The sequence below is a fragment of the Daphnia pulicaria genome, chromosome 9 (assembly GCF_021234035.1).
Source record: "Daphnia pulicaria isolate SC F1-1A chromosome 9, SC_F0-13Bv2, whole genome shotgun sequence".
NCBI lineage: Eukaryota > Metazoa > Arthropoda > Branchiopoda > Diplostraca > Daphniidae > Daphnia > Daphnia pulicaria.
In genome coordinates, this window is record NC_060921.1 from 1,671,965 (window position 1) to 1,690,253 (window position 18,289).

At 44.8% G+C, this 18,289-nt stretch overlaps 1 protein-coding gene and 1 long non-coding RNA gene across 2 annotated transcripts; one reads left to right on the forward strand and one right to left on the reverse strand.

The window, feature by feature from the left end:
- The first annotated feature begins 4,814 nt into the window (after nt 1-4,814).
- LOC124312791 (PHD finger protein rhinoceros-like) lies at nt 4,815-15,929 on the forward strand. The gene is made up of 7 exons (XM_046777253.1): nt 4,815-5,200; nt 6,078-6,117; nt 6,191-6,363; nt 7,050-7,226; nt 9,760-9,957; nt 10,732-10,911; nt 11,056-15,929. The coding sequence occupies exons 1-7, from the start codon at nt 5,099-5,101 to the stop codon at nt 15,115-15,117; spliced, it is 4,932 nt and encodes a 1,643-aa protein (XP_046633209.1). The 5' UTR covers nt 4,815-5,098; the 3' UTR covers nt 15,118-15,929.
- A 248-nt stretch (nt 15,930-16,177) lies between these two features.
- LOC124313715 lies at nt 16,178-17,449 on the reverse strand. The gene is made up of 2 exons (XR_006911020.1): nt 17,143-17,449; nt 16,178-17,035 (listed from the first exon to the last, which is right to left on the reverse strand). It is a non-coding gene; the product is annotated as an uncharacterized LOC124313715 (long non-coding RNA).
- Between the last annotated feature and the right edge of the window lie 840 nt (nt 17,450-18,289).

Sequence of the window (18,289 nt, forward strand, 5' to 3'; positions counted from 1 at the left end):
GACTCCCGCCAAAAAATGAAAGAATTACGAAGACGCGTGTACCGAACATGTCGACGTCACACTGGTGAAAGCTGCTGGGATAATGCTGTCGAGACAAAAATGCATAACTGCCCGTCTAATACCAACGCCCATAATAAATGAGAATTCTTCTGTTTTTCAAGACCATCAAAGGTAATCACGAACACACAGATCCTGTCCAATAACACATCAAAGACGTGCCATTTAAATTCGTGATTTTGCCCTTTAATCTTTTGTCGGGGGTATCATTTGTATGGCCGTCGTCGGCCGGTAACCGTCACCGAAGAACAGTAGCTTGGCGTGAAAAAATGAGCAATACACACACACTGTTATATGGTGTTCTTTTCTTTTGTGATGTTGTTACAAGCTATTCTTCTTTTCACTAGTAAATAAATATACGGGCTTTGTCGCTTGTCTGCTATTTATTTTTGCGTCATCCCGCGCCCGTTACGACCGACGTTGATGGATTATCTCCCGGGTTGGAAATTCATTCTTCTCCGGCAGATTTAGATTTTTCAGGTGGTTCAATTCTAGCGCCCAAACATGGGGGAATAATCCAAATTGTGGTGTATTATTACTGCAGGTAGGTTTATCTTTTTATACCCGCAAATTTTCGAATGGTTTTATTCTTTTCAGACCATGTACGTCTTGCTTGTTTCCCTGCGTTCAAATTGCTAAATCGCCCAGTAGGTTTCTTGGTCAAACGTATAAAAAGGTAAAAGTGTTACTAGAACTAGCTAAGTAGCTAGTATTTACTTTTACTTCTTCATTCTATTTCTTCACTTTTTTGAATTGTATTATTCTTTTGCTATTGTTTCACTTAATTATTTCATTTCAAATCAAGTCAGAATCTCTTTCATTTGATTTTTCCATTCACTTTCTTCATTGGCTTCCATTTTCTATTTCGATCGAACCATTTTTCACCCACCACGATAAATTAAATTTCAAAATATTTTTAACAGAATTACAATTATGAAACATGGTTTATAGCATTTTATTAAAAAATTATTTGTGGTATTCATTTTCGAAAAAAATTGTCATTTATGAAATTGCAACGCAGCTCCGATTGAATCGGAGACCTCATTGTCGTATTTTCGTCGACGGAGAAGGTTGCTCACCATGTCGTCCATTTTCGCGCCATTTTTTATTCACGAACACGTTGGAGCGGTTGGACCATTCTGATATTTTCACCAATAGAGTAAGGTTCTTTTGTTTCTACTTTCTAGTAGATTTTATTGAAGTTGAAGTCGAACTTTTTATTGTAGCTGAAGATTGCTAGTTAGTAGTTACTTTGTCCCACTTGGCGTATGGCGTTGAGCTAATCCTATAATCTGGGTACAAAGTAACGTTAGTCTAAAAGCCAAGATGTTGAAATTTGCAGTAAAGAAAGCCCTTGATGACATTCTTTTTTGGCGAATAGAAACTAACCAATAACAATTTAACCGTGTCGCATGTAATATATGTACGTAGGGAATGAAAGTTTTTCTCTCATTCGCAGAGTATGTGTGTGTGTGTGTGCAATCGGCATGATAATCAAGCCATTATTCAAATTAACTGCTTTGTTCTAACGTCCCGATACAGAAGAACAAAAAGGAATTTCTTTGATACTTATTCAAACCACTTGCGAAGATTTTGCATGCCAAAGGAAGCTTAGCCGCCCAATCTTATTATGCAACTTCTTTTATTTTAGTGTTTTTGTTTTCAAATGAAATCGGCTTCTCCCATTTCAAACAATTTGGTCAGAGAAAGCTTTTTGTAATCTTATAGTACGTCAAACGGTGAAGCAATTGAAAACAGATTAACCCAAATTCGAAAGGCTGATAAAAGATTGTAGAGAAAAGTATTACGTCTTGACGGATTACCTTTCCTGGAATCCCCGTACGTTTTTAAAAAGTTTTAAAAATTACGTCATCATTTTTGAAGAATCTGAAAAAATGCACCAACTTTTTTTTAAATAGAGAACTCTCACCGCATTAAAATAAATTATAAAACAATTTTTTTCTTTTCAGAATGAACTGTGACCTTATTTCGTCAGTATTGGAAATGAATTAGATGCCATTGTTATCCAACTGGCAACCTTGAAGCTGTTTGTTGCGTGTTTACCAACAAGTGCTAATCTTCCCGGACGTGTGTTGATTACATGACAGCTGACAAGGTAAGAAGAAACGTAATCACTTTATCGGATTTCCATGTTGAGATAGAAAAATTTGGCGAATATTGCGCTACAATCTCGTTTCTATACATGATCGGATACGCGGAAAGATGGAATCGCCAAAGGAATATTTACCGCTTATAAGACCAGTCTTTTATTTTATCTGATTGAAATTCTAGATGGCCGATACCCAGAAAACAACATCTGTTTTTTTCACATTCATTCGTGTGTCTGGTCGGGTCGGGACTGTCTAAATTACAAACCTGAAAGAATGCCAGGACCGATTGGATCGCACCGTTCAGTTTCGACAAGGATCGCTAGATTGGTATACGTGTGCATTCACGCGGTTCCCCAACGAACCGGTAGATGGTGAACACCTGCTCAAAGGTAATAGAAAGAAAAAACAGAAATCTTTTTACGTAACAACAACATCCTTCGGTGTTTTCACGTTGTTGTTGTTGTGGCTTTGTTTCACGAACATGTTGCTCGGCAGATGTCTGATGCGCAGATTTCCTATCTAAGGAGGAAGTCCAAACCTTCTCTATTATCCCCAACAACAACAACGACAAGGTTGCACTAGTCTCTTGTTTATTAACGGTTTTCCCGCAGTCGAAATGCGCACGCTACTTCGAAGCTGCGTGTGCGCAATCACGTAGAAATATGTCGTTCAACTCCTCCTCCATCTCGTTTCCTTCCACACAGTTAGTCGACGACATGATGGATTTTTTTGATAGCCCACTAAAAAAAAATATTTAAAATTTAAAAAAAAAAACGGGATCCCGGACAATAAGTCAAAACTCATTTCGCTCGAGGCCCCCGCTAATCATTACGTGTTTGTCTAATGTCTCAACTACTTTTTCGCACATTTCTGGTAAAAAAATAAGGAAAATAACTTTTTATTTTTGTTTTCTTGTTCAGATTCGGGATGAGCGGTTGTTTATATGTTTAAAACATTTCAAGAGAAACAACACCAGTTCAGAGAAAAAGATATCACGATTTTTTAGAAGCGGTAGCAGCCGTTCGGGACAGACAGCAACACACACCAAAATATTTGGCACACCATTCAACATTGCGTGCGTTCAAATCTCCTGTGGCTGCCACTGCTGTTTTCGGAGCTTTCTATAAGACTACGTAATAGCATTTTTTCTTTAAGAATGGCGAGATATGGATTTGAGCGAAACAAATAAGGCAATGCCAGATGATCGAACGCCAAAATCGTCTATTCCGCCAAGATGAATATTTATAAAAATTCGCTGATGAAAATTTTCTTTTTTCTCTCCCGAATAGCCAATAGCAAATTTTGTTTTCGTGTCTGCCAGAACAGATTACATATTTTTTCGCTCTTCTTTTTGTTTCGGGAAAAATATCGACGATGATGGAAGATCCCGGACGGGATTTTTCAAAGATATAAGATATAACCTTTTTTCTTTTAATGTTTTTCTCGAGTGGGAGATGTGATGAAGAAATATTTTTGCACACACACACAAGTTCACGTTCCATAACTTGTTTCTTCCTTTTTTAAAAAAAGAAGAAATCTACGCGGATATTATTTGGCTGTATTTTGTCGACTTTTCTTGTTCTGTCCCGATAAGATATCCATCCAAGTTTTTCTTTTATTTCTTTTTATTTTGGTTTTTCAGCGTCGCCGACCCGCTTCGTCGTTCGTTTTTCACGATGGCTGGCCATATCTGGAAATGAGCGTATCGTAAAAAACCAAACAAAACCGAAAAAATCTCCACCCAAAAAGCGCAAATCGCACGTGACTGCGTTCGAGCCAATGACGTTTGACTAGGAAATCAATTAATCGTTTCAGACCCTTTTTTCAAATTTGGTAAGTCGAAAAACAAAAACGATTAAAGTGGAAATAATGAACGAGCTCTTGATTGATGTGTCGCACAGGTGGAGAATGTCGACATGTCTGAAACGCAACCGGTCATCGTCCAGCTACCAGAAAGAAAATCAGAACCTCGGGAGAAATTTCTGGAGAAGAACGTCCGACGATCACGTCATCATCTGCGTCCACTTCTTTTCTACCTGATGATGCGTCATCACAGGTGAGGAGGGTTTCGGACAAGAAGCTAAGGGGGTGGGATACTCTTACATGTGTATATAAAGTGGGTTGAGTAAGAATGAAGAGAGAATGAGAGAAACGAAATAAGAGAGAGAGAGAAGGGGATTATATGATAGGCTGTGCCCTCTGGCATTTTACCTGCTCAACAGACAGACATTCCTCCTCATCGCCTCACCTTTCTTCTTATTTTCGTTCGTGCTGGCCAAGATATCTCTCTCTCTACCTGGAGAAGAAGTCTTGTGTGCGTTTTGTGTGTAATATGTGCCGGTTGGATCCTCTGCCGTGAGTGTATTCGACCTCCCGCATATATACACACACATGCGTTCAGAAGAAGAAGAAGAAAAACGAGTCGACCTTGGTGTGGGGTGGATGGGTGGGTGGGAGAATATCGTCCGCCTCTTATGGCAGCCCGAATAAGAAAGAAGGAGGAGAGCTCCGCACCAGCGCCAATTATGGTCCTGTCAAGGGCTCACAGAGTTCCAGTCTCCTCCAACGTATGGAGCAACATCGACGTTGTTTCGTTTCATCCCTTCCTTTTTTTAAATTTGTAAAAAGTTGTTGTTGTTGTTGTGGGCTCTTTTTCCTGGGCTACTACCCGACAACACTTCTTCTTCTCCTTCCTGCATTTCTGCATGTGTGCAGTCCGTTCGTCCACCCACTCTCTCTCTCTGAACGCCTCCTCCTCCTACCCCTCTCTTCCTAGTGTGTGCAAGTGACGTCATTGCGGGATTGACATGGGCGGTGGTGGCGTTTCTCGGCCGAACCGCACACATTTCTCTCTCGCTTGGTTTTTTTAGATCGTTTCAATCGTTCAATCAGTTCGGTTTAGAGTTTCGTCTGCTGCGTCAGCGGACGCCATGGCAGCGACAGCGACGTCCATCCGCGCTCCGGACGACGGACAGACGGTCGCTTTCACGCAACATTTTACGTCGGGACCGCCGTCAGCCCTCGTTCTCAAAGTACGTCAAACATTCATTTCATTTCATTGATTTTTCATTGATTTTTCTAAAAACAATATCACCACCACCACCACCTGAACCCACTTCACACGCCCTCGACCCCCCCCCCCCCATCCCACCGTTTTTTTCACTTTTCACGCTCTCCCGAATTTCGAAAGTCTCGACAACTTATTGGTTGCAGTCGAGCAACGTCGTGATTGAAAAACATTTTTACACGTTCCAAAAGTTAATGGGAGAAGAAAAATGTTTCCGAAATAACCCGAAAAAATTGAAAGGAAAGAAACCAAAAACGATGTGAAAAATATCAAAGAAATAATTTCTGGAAAGGTGTATTGCGACACACCTATGTGTTTTCCGTGTGTGTGTGTGTGTGTGTGTGTGTGTGTGTGGCTTCTCTTATCTGTTTTTTTTTTCGGTGTGGGTGGAGTACGCAAAAGCTCTCTCTCTCTCCGAATCCATCACCACTTGCGCTTTAGGGCTCAATTTTTTAATAAAGAAAAACCAAGAGAAATGTACTTTTGGGTGGGTTCCTATAAGGAGACGGGGGGCAGCTTGAATGTATAACAATCGAAATATATTAGAATATAATCTGCGTATTGTTACTTAGTTGGACGAATTTGGGCAACAGATTTTTTTTTGTTTTGTTTTCTACTACGTCAATGTTGTTGTAGTTGTTCGACTGCCTTGAATGGCCATGATCATTTTCGCTTCCTGACGTTGTATATTTTAACAAAAATCTAAATTGAGTTCGCCCGCTGCACACACACACACCTGTCCAGGGAGTATAACCTGATTTGTTGTTTCGGTTGTTTCATTGAATGTCTCCTAAATAGGTATCTGATATTCCATTTTTCTTTGTTGCTTTTTTGTTTGACAGGATGACGGCGAATTTGATACGATGGCCATCGAGAAACAAGGTGAGTTAACGGTGGTGACTTTAACCTTTATTTTCTGGTAGTTAATTGACTTTTGTCTTTATTGAAATGACAGAGGAGTGGATCAAGAAACGCAAAGTGGAGCAGGTGACGACCAAACAGATCGAGACCAGAGTCAAACGCCAAGTGGTTGTCAACGAAGACGGCCAAGTGCTGGACGACAGCGGCCCGCAGGTGACCACCCGAACCACCGAAGACACGGAAACCAAAAGAGAAGAACACACGGAGGTAGTACTACATACTATAGTCAATAATAATAATAAATAATCATTACAATTACAAGAATGACGCAATCAAAACTTGCAACGGTTGAAATTCTTAATAATAAAAGTTTGCGACACGAGGGGGGTTGCCGAATCGATGGAGCGTGCGCAACACGCCACCATTTCCCACGTCATTGCGTCACCGTGTCTCTCGCACAGACAGAAAAACTAAACAAACCAACCGAAACAAACAAAAAAGAAATAAAAACAGATTTTTATTTTTATTTTTTTATTTCTCACACCAGCGACCTATATTTAACTCTTTCGCCATCCGGAACACGACTCTAGACATTCTCACATTTTCTTTTTTGTTTTGTTTTTTTACAAGAAGAAGAAGAAAAAGTGGAAATCACGATCGTGATTGACTGATTAAGTGTCGTGTGGTGGGGGCTTGTAGAATCATTTTGATTGTAGGGGGTCTTCTCTGCGATATGCGATCGAAATCATTTTCCCCTTAGCTAATGATGTCCGGGAAAAAAAAGGAAAACATTTTTTTGAAATTGTCTATTGTCTAGTCAAAATGCCGACCGCTAGGTGAACGACTGCGCGGACAAACGAACCGCGACCGTGTTTTGTGTGTGTTGTGTTATCCTATTTTCTTTCTTCTTCTCTCTTAGATAATTATTAATTTTGTGATTACTTTTTTTGTAGAAAACGGGCGGCAACGGAGACGGGACAGTTGCGACATTGCCGCCAGAGGGTTGGGTGGCCATTCCCGGGGCCGTGATCGTTCGGGAGACGCACGAGAAGAAGTCCAACACCCGAGATGAAATCGACGAGCGACTAGAAACCGAAGAAGTTCACCATTTGGGTCACCTCACCAACCAGGTACATGACTGTGTGCCTTACTACCACACACACACCTGCCCCTCACCTCCTTCCTCCTTTTTTTCTTCTTATAAGAGTTATGATAATCACCGTCAGGTTAAAAGCGCTTAGAGCGCTCGTGTGTAATAATGATAACCGGTTCAGGTATAAAATGGAGGATAGCCGTTTTTCTTTTTGAGTTCAAAAGAGACGAGAGATTTGCGTCATTGTGTGACCCAGTACCATCATCATCATCATCTTCGCCCGGTTTTTCTTCTTTTAACTATTTTGAAAAAGTATACCGAAACATTTAGGCGACTTTCTCCGCAACGTGTCGGGAAGACGAAGAAGAAGAGAAAGAAAATAGCCGCCGCCACCACCACCAGCAGCAGCGAAAATTCAAAAGTTTTTCTTAAGTTAATGAGCCAGCGATGTGATGCGGTGGTTGGAAGAAGATAATTTTCGAAATTATTCATACAAAACCCCCAATCTTGGACTATTGCGCCATACTCGGTATTACCAAGATTCATTCTCGTTTTTTTTTTCGTGAAATTTACCATCTCTCACGATCTTTTACCAGAAATAGGCTGGAAGGAAAATTTCAAATTCAAATTTAACAAACTATTTATGGCGCGCTTATAAATAGTGGCAACCTCTAGAAAGTCCGACAGATTTCATTTTTTTCAAATCATTTATTGATCGATTGAAGGAAATCGGTGAACACAAGAAAAGACGGACAAGTTGACGCAACGTGGCCTTTAGCGATCGATCGACGTTAGTCATCAAATTCCGATTTTAAAATATTATGTCTCTATAGAGTTAGTTTGACTATAGTCGGTCAAGACCAAACCGACACAATCGCAACATTATAACGCAATCATCAGATAGGAGAGAGAGAGAGAAGAAAAACACACACATATTTCGACCCCAAACAGGATCGCGTGTGTAAACCTTTCGGGAGATAGAACTTTCCTCCGACGTCCGTGACTCGGATTCCATACAAGTACACAGCCAGAGAGAGATCTCCTCTCTCTCTCTTGGAGATTTTTTCGAGTGTGTGTATATCTTTGTGTGTGCTATAAGGAGACCTTGACGTTTGACTTGAAACAGCATATTTTTTTGGCATCAAGGCCGGACGCTGAGAGGCCCCAATAACAAACTGTCCTATCACGACCGGCGTGTTCTTTTGCCAAAAAATGTGTAAAATAAAAAGCTGCAAGGATAAGCGACGACAGCAGATGGCGTCCGTCTTTTTTTTTTTTTCAAGTGACCACCTGCGATTTCCAGCGGGCCGTTTGACATCCGCATCCGGTCGGATGTGATCGGTTCATATCTATCCGTATCGGCGAGATTGTGAACAGTTTAAAGAGCCCAGTCACGCCCCGATTGGATCGATGCGGGACGCGCCAAATTTGAATTTGAAAAAAAAAAAATTCCAAAATTTCGATTTGATGATTTTTGTTCGAATTGTATCGAGATATGATGTGACGTCAGAATTATGTAACAACAATCAGTTTGGTTGTTTTCTTTTGCTGTTGAGTTCGCCTCACCCTTGTCCTTATTATTTGGACGTCGTTTTTTATTTCATTTTCGGAATGCCCATGTCAATTATGGCATTTTTCCATTCTCTCTCTCTCTCTCTCTCTTGGTGGCGGCTGCTGCTGCTGGGCCGCCGCCTACATGGTGGATAGCGTGAGCCGTGCAAGGTGAAAACACCAACCAACGCTCTATGATACCGCCGTGAGCGGGAGGATATAGAAAGTAGGTTTTCCCTTTTGGCATCAGCCAGTGCCAGTGCCAGCCAGCCAGCCTCCCTCTTAGCTCTATCCCGCCACCTTCTTTATTTCCAGACTCTTTTTTTTAGTTTTGTTGTTTAGTTATTTTAACGACGGCAGCAGCGGCGGCGGCGTTAACAAACAAGGCTCTTTGGGGGCTCCTAGCTTGGCTCCTGCTGCTGGCCAGAGTGTACTGGTGGTGGTGGTGGCTGGGGCTCTCTCAGAACCGTGTCGCGCCTCCTTCGTTGTTTTTTCGTGTGTGTGTGTCTTTTCTTAACGGTTCTGGCAGCAAAGTGAACGGGGCCTCCAGTTCAGTCGAGTGACGTGATCACTAGCATCCACAGGTGTGTTTTGTGTGCGTGTTGTGTGTCGATCGAGAGGGTTCTCTGTCTTCTCCCCCCGCTGCCTCACTTGTGTTTTGCCTTTTGGGTTCGGCCAAAACGCCACAAGGTGAAAACCGCTCGGGAAAATCAAAATACCAAAAATAATAATTTCGGGAAAAGAAAATTTTCCAATTTTCTTTTTTTTTTTTCAATTATTTATTCATCCCCGTCAAATCGGATTTATGTTAATCATATCGACAGGTTTGTTTTCTTCTATTTTTAATCTCCATCGCGTGACAGATGTAATGAAAATAACCACCGCCGCCGCCGTGAAAGAAGTTAAAGAAAAACCAATTGGATTTTCTGCCTTTGGCCTTTTGATTTTAACCTTCGACCTCCGTAAAGTCAACACGAAACAAATATAAATTCTTTTTATTTATTTTTCTGTTTTGGCAGGAATTGGAAGAGGCTTTGGAGAAGCAGCGTGAAACGGGCCAGGCGTTGACTTGGCGTCGGCGTCAATCGTCCGTGAGCGGCGGGAGCAGCGGGAGTGAAAGCGCCGAGCGACAGTTGGTCGCTCCTTATTCGACGGGCAAGCGAGTCGTCCATCAGTCACGCAAACACAAGCGGATTATCGACCAAGAAAACACCGAGGTATTTTTCATACATATTTACATTTCCAAATAGATAAATAGATAAGTAAATAACCAAATTGATTACATTCGAAAAAGCGGCACAGTCGCGCCAACAACAACAAAAGTCACAATTTTTTGAGAGTTGCATAGCGATACGCAACAACAAGAAGAGTGCGGGAGTGAAATGTAATCATTTCATCTGTGCGTGATAACCCCGCCAAGTTGACCCCGCCCAAAATGGCTTTTCGGTTGTTCTTTCCCAAATGTCGACTGAACGCTGAACGCTATAAAGGCGCCATTTTGTTTTGTTTTAAAAAAAAAACAGAAAGAAATAACGACAACTTTCTCTCTCCGTTTGCCCACCAACCCCTCAGTCGAAAACCCAAAACCGAAAAAATTCCTTTTGGCCCGTTTGGACGGCATTCCATAAAAGGCTACACAAGTTACAACGTTTCCCCCACCAAAAAGAACTCCCAGTAACGGCCAATTTGACCTTCGATCGATTTAACATCAACGGCCGGTTTCCGTTTTTGTATTTTATTCAAATCTTCTTCTTCTTCTTCGTGAGTCACCGAAAAAGTTACACAACCAAATTTTTCAATTTGAATTCAAATTCTTTTAACGCGGCAAAAATTTCGTATTCCGTGTGACTTTCGACGCAATCAATTTACGCCGACTGTTTTACGCCGACTGTTGCGCCACCGGAGGATTTGATGGATTGGATATGAGTCATTTCCCAAAAAATGTTTTAATTGGCCAACATTTTATTTTCTTATTTTTAAAATTTTTCCAGGAGCGGAGTGAGGAAAAAGACGGTCGGATAACGACGGAAACTAAACGTCACGAACATCACGAAGAGATTGACGACAACGAGGAACCTGAAGACGATCGCCCAGCGTCCGACACCTCGTCCATTCACGAGGTGGTCAAAGAGACGCGCAACAACTACACGACCCTCCAGGACGAAGATCAGGTTTCTTTTTTTCTTTTCGTTTGAAAAAATTGTTTTTGTTCCCCATAATTGTTTTTTGGCTTGGCCGTTTCTTTATTTGGACGGTGGTGGTGGTGTCCGGCTTTTAGATTCCAAGATGGTCAATGGCTTTCTTTTTGCCCCCAGGTGGAATACATCGCCGTGCCAAAGGGCGGCCACATCTCTGGCGGGGTGAAACTAGGACACGGACCCAGGCAAACGACACAGAAAACGGTCCAGTACGACGGCCAAGGCGACGTCGTAGACAGCGCCAGAAACGGGCTCTACGTTGCTCCAGAGCCGCAAGCTACTCCGGTTGTTGCTGCTGCTGCCCAACAGCCCAGCAAGTTGCCGGCCCAGGCTCCAGTCATCCCCCCGCAAGAAACTGCGGAGCAGACGGCCGAGCGGACAGACGCCCTGACCAAAAAGCCGCTGGATTTGGAGGCCGAGGAGGAGACTAGAAAATTGGAAACGTCGCGCTGGTTGGACAGCCATTTCGGGAGCGAATCATCGACGGACGGCGGATCCGCCAACGGCAGCAAAATAGGATTATCAGGATCGAAATCGGGCAAAAAGAACAAGGAGAAGAGCAAGATGCCCAGCCAAGTTTCCAGCGGCGGCATCAACGTCACCATGAAGTCGGATCCTTCCGGCTCGGATCGCTACGATCCGCTGGCCAACGAGCCCATGGTCACCAACTCGCGAATCTATTCGTCCACCACCGGATTGAACAGCTTCAACCGGACAACACAACAACAACAACAACAGCAGACAACGCAACAACAACGCATCCAGAGTGGACCTCAGTCACCCAGTTACAACAAATTGTCCACCTCGCCCGTTTACCAGACGAATTTGAAAAATGGCAAACCGGAATTGTACCGAAACTTGTCGGCTGGCGACCAGGAACCCATCAAAAGGGCCTCGTCGTTCAATCACACGGCCGGAAGAGCTACCGGAATCTATTCGTGGATGAACAAGGAAGAACTTAAAGGCCACCAGAGCAATCCGCTGGCCGCCCGTCAGTCCTTTTTGCAATCGATGAACAGGACCATTCCGGACAAGTATCAGAGTCCCGTCCAGCAATCCAGCAGCCCGCCAACTTACGCAGCTCCCGTCAGCCAAACTAGGAGATGGCCACCTCCGGTCAAGCCCATCGACGACGGACCAGAGGACGACATGAGGACGTCGACGCCCGTCTACCAGGCGCCGCATCAACACCAGGCGACGCCCAATCGTTCCGGCGGAACAATCATCCGGCTCGGCCCGACGGTGGATTATTCCACAACCAACGGACGGAAGCCTTCGAATTCCGGAATTTCACGGACGCAAAGTCTGCTGACTCCGTCCGGATCGAAACAGCCGTTCCAGGATTCGTCGACTCCGGACCGGGTCTACTCGTCTCCGGTCGGCAACAACATCATGAACCAACAACACAACACGACCAGCCGGATGAATTTGCTCAACTCTTCGCTCCAGTCGGTGCCGGAACGCGAGCAGCGGTCCAGCCACTATTCGCCGCAACCGCAAGGCTATTTCGTTGACACGGAACGATCGTTCCAGAGTCCCAATCGATCCAGCGGCAATCCGAAAGTGATTCAATCTTACGCCATCAAGACTCCGCCTCCAAGGCCGGCCCCGCCCACCAGTAATCACTACGGCAGCCCGTCGTCCATGTACCCCACGTCGGGATCCAACAACAAATTGCGGATGACTGAATCCTTCAGCAGTCCCAAATCGCCGCCCATGTTTGCCGTGGAGGAGCTGGCCAGTCCGCCAGTCCGTCCCGTTCGTCGCAAACAATCGAAACGGATCAATCCGGCCACCGTCAAGACGGACTCTGGCACCCAATGCAATCCGCAAACGATCCGCAACGACATGATCCAGCAGCAGCAGCAGTACCACAGCCAGACGCTGGACCGTTCCAGCAGCAAACCCATGAAAAAGTATTACATGGGCGAGGATCCGTTCACGCCCAGCAAGGGCGTGGTCAACGGCAAAGTTGAACTGGAAATGTCTCAGCCGAGCAAACCGGCCCGATCGGAGGTGACCCGCTCTCAGACTCTGCCCCGACGGCCCAGCAAACAGCCGTTACTCAGCGAGACGTCGATCCATCTCAACAACAGCGCCAACATCAGCAACAACATGAGCAGTTCGAGGGTCTTTTCCGACCAGGACCGCAGTCTGAATGAAACTTTTCCCACCGAGATTGGCGGTTTGAATCAGAGTGGAAGCAACCGTCCGGCCAGCAGCCGGATCGTTGCCATCACCCCCGTGAAGAACATTCAAAACAACAACAACAACAACAACCCGATGAGCAGCAATAAAAACAACAGCAGCAGCAGCAGCGTCACTAATCTGTCGTCGTCGACGTTGGCCGTCAACCGCAGCCAAAGTTTCCAGGTGGGACACAATCAGAGCGCGACTACGACGACGCCGGCCGCTCCGGCCGCCTCCTCCAGCCTCCAGCAACGTCGATCGAGTCTGCTAAGTTCAACTCCGCTCCGCTCGGTCTCGATCCGCTCGTCCAACCTCAACAGCCCACTCTACAAATCGACGTCGTTCCTGAACCGGACCAGCGGCGCCGAACTGAGCCACCAGCCGTTCGCCTCGCTCAAGAGTCCAGGCATCGTGACGAGCATCAGCAAGAGCCAACTGGACCTGAACAAATCGACCACCGAATTGAATTCGTTCCAGCCACCAGCGCCGCAACCCTACTCGAATTCGGCTCTTTACACGTTGCCCAGGCGCCGGAGTAACGCCCAGCCGGCCACTAACGCTCCCGCCGCAATCAACGCCACCACCGCCAGCAGCTCCAAAATTCCGGAACCCGACGCCGAATGGGTCAGGCAGCCAGTCGACATCCTTGGGCAGCCGCTTCAGTTGGCTCAGACGTCCAGCAAAGTGCAGACGGGCATCAGCGATCGTCTGGCCCAGTTGTCGTCGTCGCCGCCGAAATCTCCAACTCTGATCGACGACTCGCCCGGATCGAGAGGCGAAAGTTACTCGTCTCTGCACCGACGGAAGATGCAGGCAGCGGCGGCAGCGGCCGTCACCACTTCTTCGTCGTCGCCGGCCACTCCGCCACCTCCGCCTCCACCTCCGCAGCCGACAATCGAATCCGCAGCTCCGATGAGCTTCCAGTCGTCCACCAAATCGACTCATCGCAGCTTCCGGGGCGTCACCAACGAGACGATCAAGGAGGAGAACGAAAAGGGTCACGAACAGCCGCAGACTCGTGAGCAGCAGCAGCAGCAGCCGGAACCGGAATTGGAACCAGAGGCGAGAAGCTTGAAAGATCGGATCGCTCTGCTCGAGAACGCCGGAATTCACTACGCCAATCCAGCGCAGACGTTGCCGCGCGTTGTCGGCGGCAAGACCAAAGCTCCGCCTCCACCTCCGGCCAAAACGTACCACTCGCCGGCCCAGCAGCAGCAGGAGCCCAAACCCGAGCGGATGATGATGAAGGAAGAGTCGCCGGAAGTGGAATCGATTGAGAAGAGGCAGAAATTCTTGGAGGGTCTCCTCAATTCGGCGCCGGAATTGTTCATGCACATCCACGGCGACGAGAACTTGAAGGACATCCGCGTGAATCGAGAGGATGTCATTGACGGCAAGTCGCCGGATGCTCGTCTTCCGCGCACTCCGTCGCCGCCCACCCAGACTCATGGGCTTGGCGGAGGATTCAACAACCGCGTCTACACCAGCACTCCGGTGACGGGCGCGGCCAAGATGAATCACCCGATTCCGTTGACTCCGCCTCCTTTGCTCATCCGCAACAATTCCGGCGGAAGTCCGTTCGGCTCGCAGCGCGACCTGCTGGCCCCGCTCCGACGCGGATCGCTGACGCTCAGCAACACGGGCTCGATCGGAAGTAACGGCGGCGTCATAATTCCGGCCGTCAAAATTCCGGCCCCGGTCAATTACTCTGAAACGGTCCGCATCAAATCCAACCAGGATCCGGACAGCCAGAGCGACTCTGTTCAGAGTTATTCCAAGCGCGTCCAGCCGTTTGTCGACGGATTCAGCAGCGAAACCAAATCCAGCAGCCAGCAGACGACGATGAGCCGCTCCGAGTACACGACGGCCGACCGGCCCAACGACTCGACCTCCGACATTCCGCGTCTCTCGCCATCCATCTATCATTCAATCCGGCCTCAGCAATCCGGCGGTGTCATCATTACCGTTCGGGGTAATGATGGACAGTGAAAATCCCCCCCCCCCTCCCATGAATAATTAAAGTAATAATCAGAGAGTGCCATTCTTCTTCTTTCTTTCTTTCTTTTACTCCCTTGACTGATTTAATTTCTTAAACAAATTTTTCTAATATTCCATGATTTTGAATATTTGATTATATAATGATGATATTCGCTAATGAGAAATCTTTTTTTTTAACTTAGAAAAGTTATCCAACAGCAGATCGCAAACATTCAAAAAATTGGCGGCTTTTTTTGGAAATCCCCTCTGGTGCTAATAATTCGACTTTCTTTTTTTATATTATCCCCAGTTGTAATCTTTTTTTCTTAATTTTAATAATAATCACTTTTAATATAAATAAATTAAAAAAAAATAGTCTATTATAAATACGATGATGCCCAGCTGGTAACAGTAATATGTATATGCATTTTAGACAGTTGCAAACGACCCACACGCGGCACAAGACGAGAGAGAATAAGAGAGAGAGAGAAGAAAAAATAAGGAAACGCCCATGATTAATAATGAATATTAAGGCCTGGCATTTGAATATAAAGCTAAATATTATACATATTGTACGTAGGCGGAGGCGATTTTTTTAAAACTGTTTTCCTTTCTTTTATCTTTCTTATCTTTCGGCTTTCTTTTTAAAATGGTAATCCCGTTGCCAGAACAGGTGCTTTCATATAGGAATTGATTAACAACAACAACAACAACACACAGCAACCAAACCAAAACCACAAAACGGTCATATAATGAAGCTTTTTTATCTTTCTTGATATTTTTGGAACAGTCAAAACTATCAATACACCACACGCAAAAAACGATTTCTTCATCTTTTTTTTTCCGACTCTCCATCGTCCAGCCATTGCCAAATTTGTTCTACACGCAAATTAAAAATTAAACAAGCTCGTAAATACCAAAACGAAATTTGTTTTTTTTTATGATTCTGTTTATTATTACATTATATCCTTTTTTCTTTTCATTCTCACAAGCGGTTATGGCGCGCGCGCGCTTTTTTAAAAAAAAAACTCCAAATTTGAACTGGATAATAATTTTGGCTGTTTTTTGTTAATTTTAATTACGGCTCTTTCTAGATCGTTAAACTCGTTTGTGATTTCTGTTGGATTATTATTTCAATTCTTTTTCCTTTTTTCCTTCACCCATACCAGTTTTTTCTTTCTTGTTTTTATTTTTTTTTTAAATCTCTTTGGCAAATTTATTGACCCGACTCGAATTCCAATTTAAAAAATACATTGAACTCCAGCTGTTTTTTTTTGTCAACTTTTATTTTTTAGGGGGGGAGGGGGGTTTAAATTAATTTTTAAAAAAGAAACTAAACAGACGAATATGGTGTTGTTGAAATTTCAGTGATTTCAATGCCTGATTGGATGGACGCTATACATTTATGGTTAGGTCATGTTGACTACTACTAGGATGGAAAAAAAAAAGAAATACTCTCGGCTGGATATAACATATACATAGATACGGCCAATCACGTGACATCTACCACCACCATCTGTGTGTGTATCATCCACAAGCGGCTGAGCCATGGCTAAACATGGTCACTTCAAGGTTCTCTCCCATTACACACGCTCTTTCTTTCTTCTTTCGGGTCCCCCATTTTGACTTGTCTATTGCACGGGCGGGCAAATTACGCGCGATGGCCTACAACAACAACAACAACAACAACCCAGTGCCCGTTTTTTATTTATCAAGTCTGACACACGATGATGATGGTCGGGAGCAACAGCTCACAGAAGAGAAAGTTTCGCCTGGTCCGTGCAGAGGTGATGACCAAAGTCTTTTAAGGACCCAATAAGACCATATGCAAAGATGGTTGGTGGTGTGGTGTGTTTCATCCTCTCCTCGTTTATTATTATTTTCAAAAAGAGACTCGCCCATCTCTTTAGCCCCGGCCCAGGTCTCATCCCTGCACACAAAACTCTGTTTGGTTTAGAATCAAACAAATTTTATTTATTTTTTGAAAAAAAGAATAACCAACAGAGGGAGAGAGAGCTGTGGCTATATAATATTCACCTTAAATGGGCAAAGTATTCCAGAAAAGAGGGGAGCCCTGCTCTATCCACCATATCCCATCTCTCCTTCTTCTCCTTCTTCTCTCCTGGGTTTTCTGTGTGTGTTTGCTGCTGCTGCTGCTGCGGGAATAACGTTGTTGCCTTTTAAGGACATCGCCTTCGTTCTGATCAAACTCTCCTGTTTTCCTTTTTCTACCTTCTTTTCCATTCCGAGAGAGAGAAAGAGAAAGAGAGTTGTTGAGAGGCCAAGAGATTCACGGCCAGCTCGTATATACAAATACGAGTATATGACCGGTCGAGATGATAAAAGGTGGCGTGACCAAATCACGCCAAAAAGATCGCAGAGCCTCTCTTTGCTCTTGCCAGTCGAAATTGGCCAACAAAGAAAAAGGGTCGAACGTACACACATAATAATCAAACATTCGCCTCTTTTTGATGTATTATAGGGGGGGAAAAAGACGAAATTCTTCTTTTGAAATCAACGACATTCACAATCAGAAAGAAACTTTCACTGACACAAACGGGGGCGGGACCCGGGATAGAAAAAAGGGCGAGGAATTGTGTGACGAGAAAGGAGAGAAGACCATCAAAAGTTCAAAAGTGAAAGGCCGAGTCTCTCTCTACTCTGCTGGGCTAACCTTTGGCATGTGTGTGCATTTTCAATTGTTGAATGTGCCATCAAGCCCATCATCCATCCGTCTCTTATAGCTGAACATTTTCGGTTGTTTTCTTTCTTTTTCCAAAGCTCTCGCTTCCATTTTCGTCTAAACCACAGATGGCGTAGGAAGCGAATGATTATTACACACACGCCGTGGCAGCAGCAGCTGGATGACCACCACCACGCGTGCCATATATACTCAAGCTTATCTGTGCTGTACGGCTGTCTGGATGCGAATGGCAAATTACAATTGAGCGGAATGGATGGATACACATTTCCATTGACCATTTTTGGGTAGGTGAGGTGATGGGGGGGAGGACCGGTCGGGGTTGATTGGGGCAAAGCGGCCCTCTCTCATTTATTGCGACGCCCGACGCGATTTCACTTGACGTGACGCGTCATCACCGCGTGTCTGTTTTGTGCTCCGACCCTTTTCGATGATTTCATTTCACCTTTTTGATTGAAATCGTTTCAACATTTTTTTAAAATA

Bases quoted from the DNA above. Each gene is read 5' to 3' on its own strand.
- LOC124312791 (XM_046777253.1), top strand. From the start codon at position 5,099: ATGGCAGCGACAGCGACGTCCATCCGCGCTCCGGACGACGGACAGACG. The intron at 5,201-6,077 runs GTACGTCAAACA...TTTGTTTGACAG, and splicing joins CGTCAGCCCTCGTTCTCAAA to GATGACGGCGAATTTGATAC. The intron at 7,227-9,759 runs GTACATGACTGT...CTGTTTTGGCAG, and splicing joins TGGGTCACCTCACCAACCAG to GAATTGGAAGAGGCTTTGGA.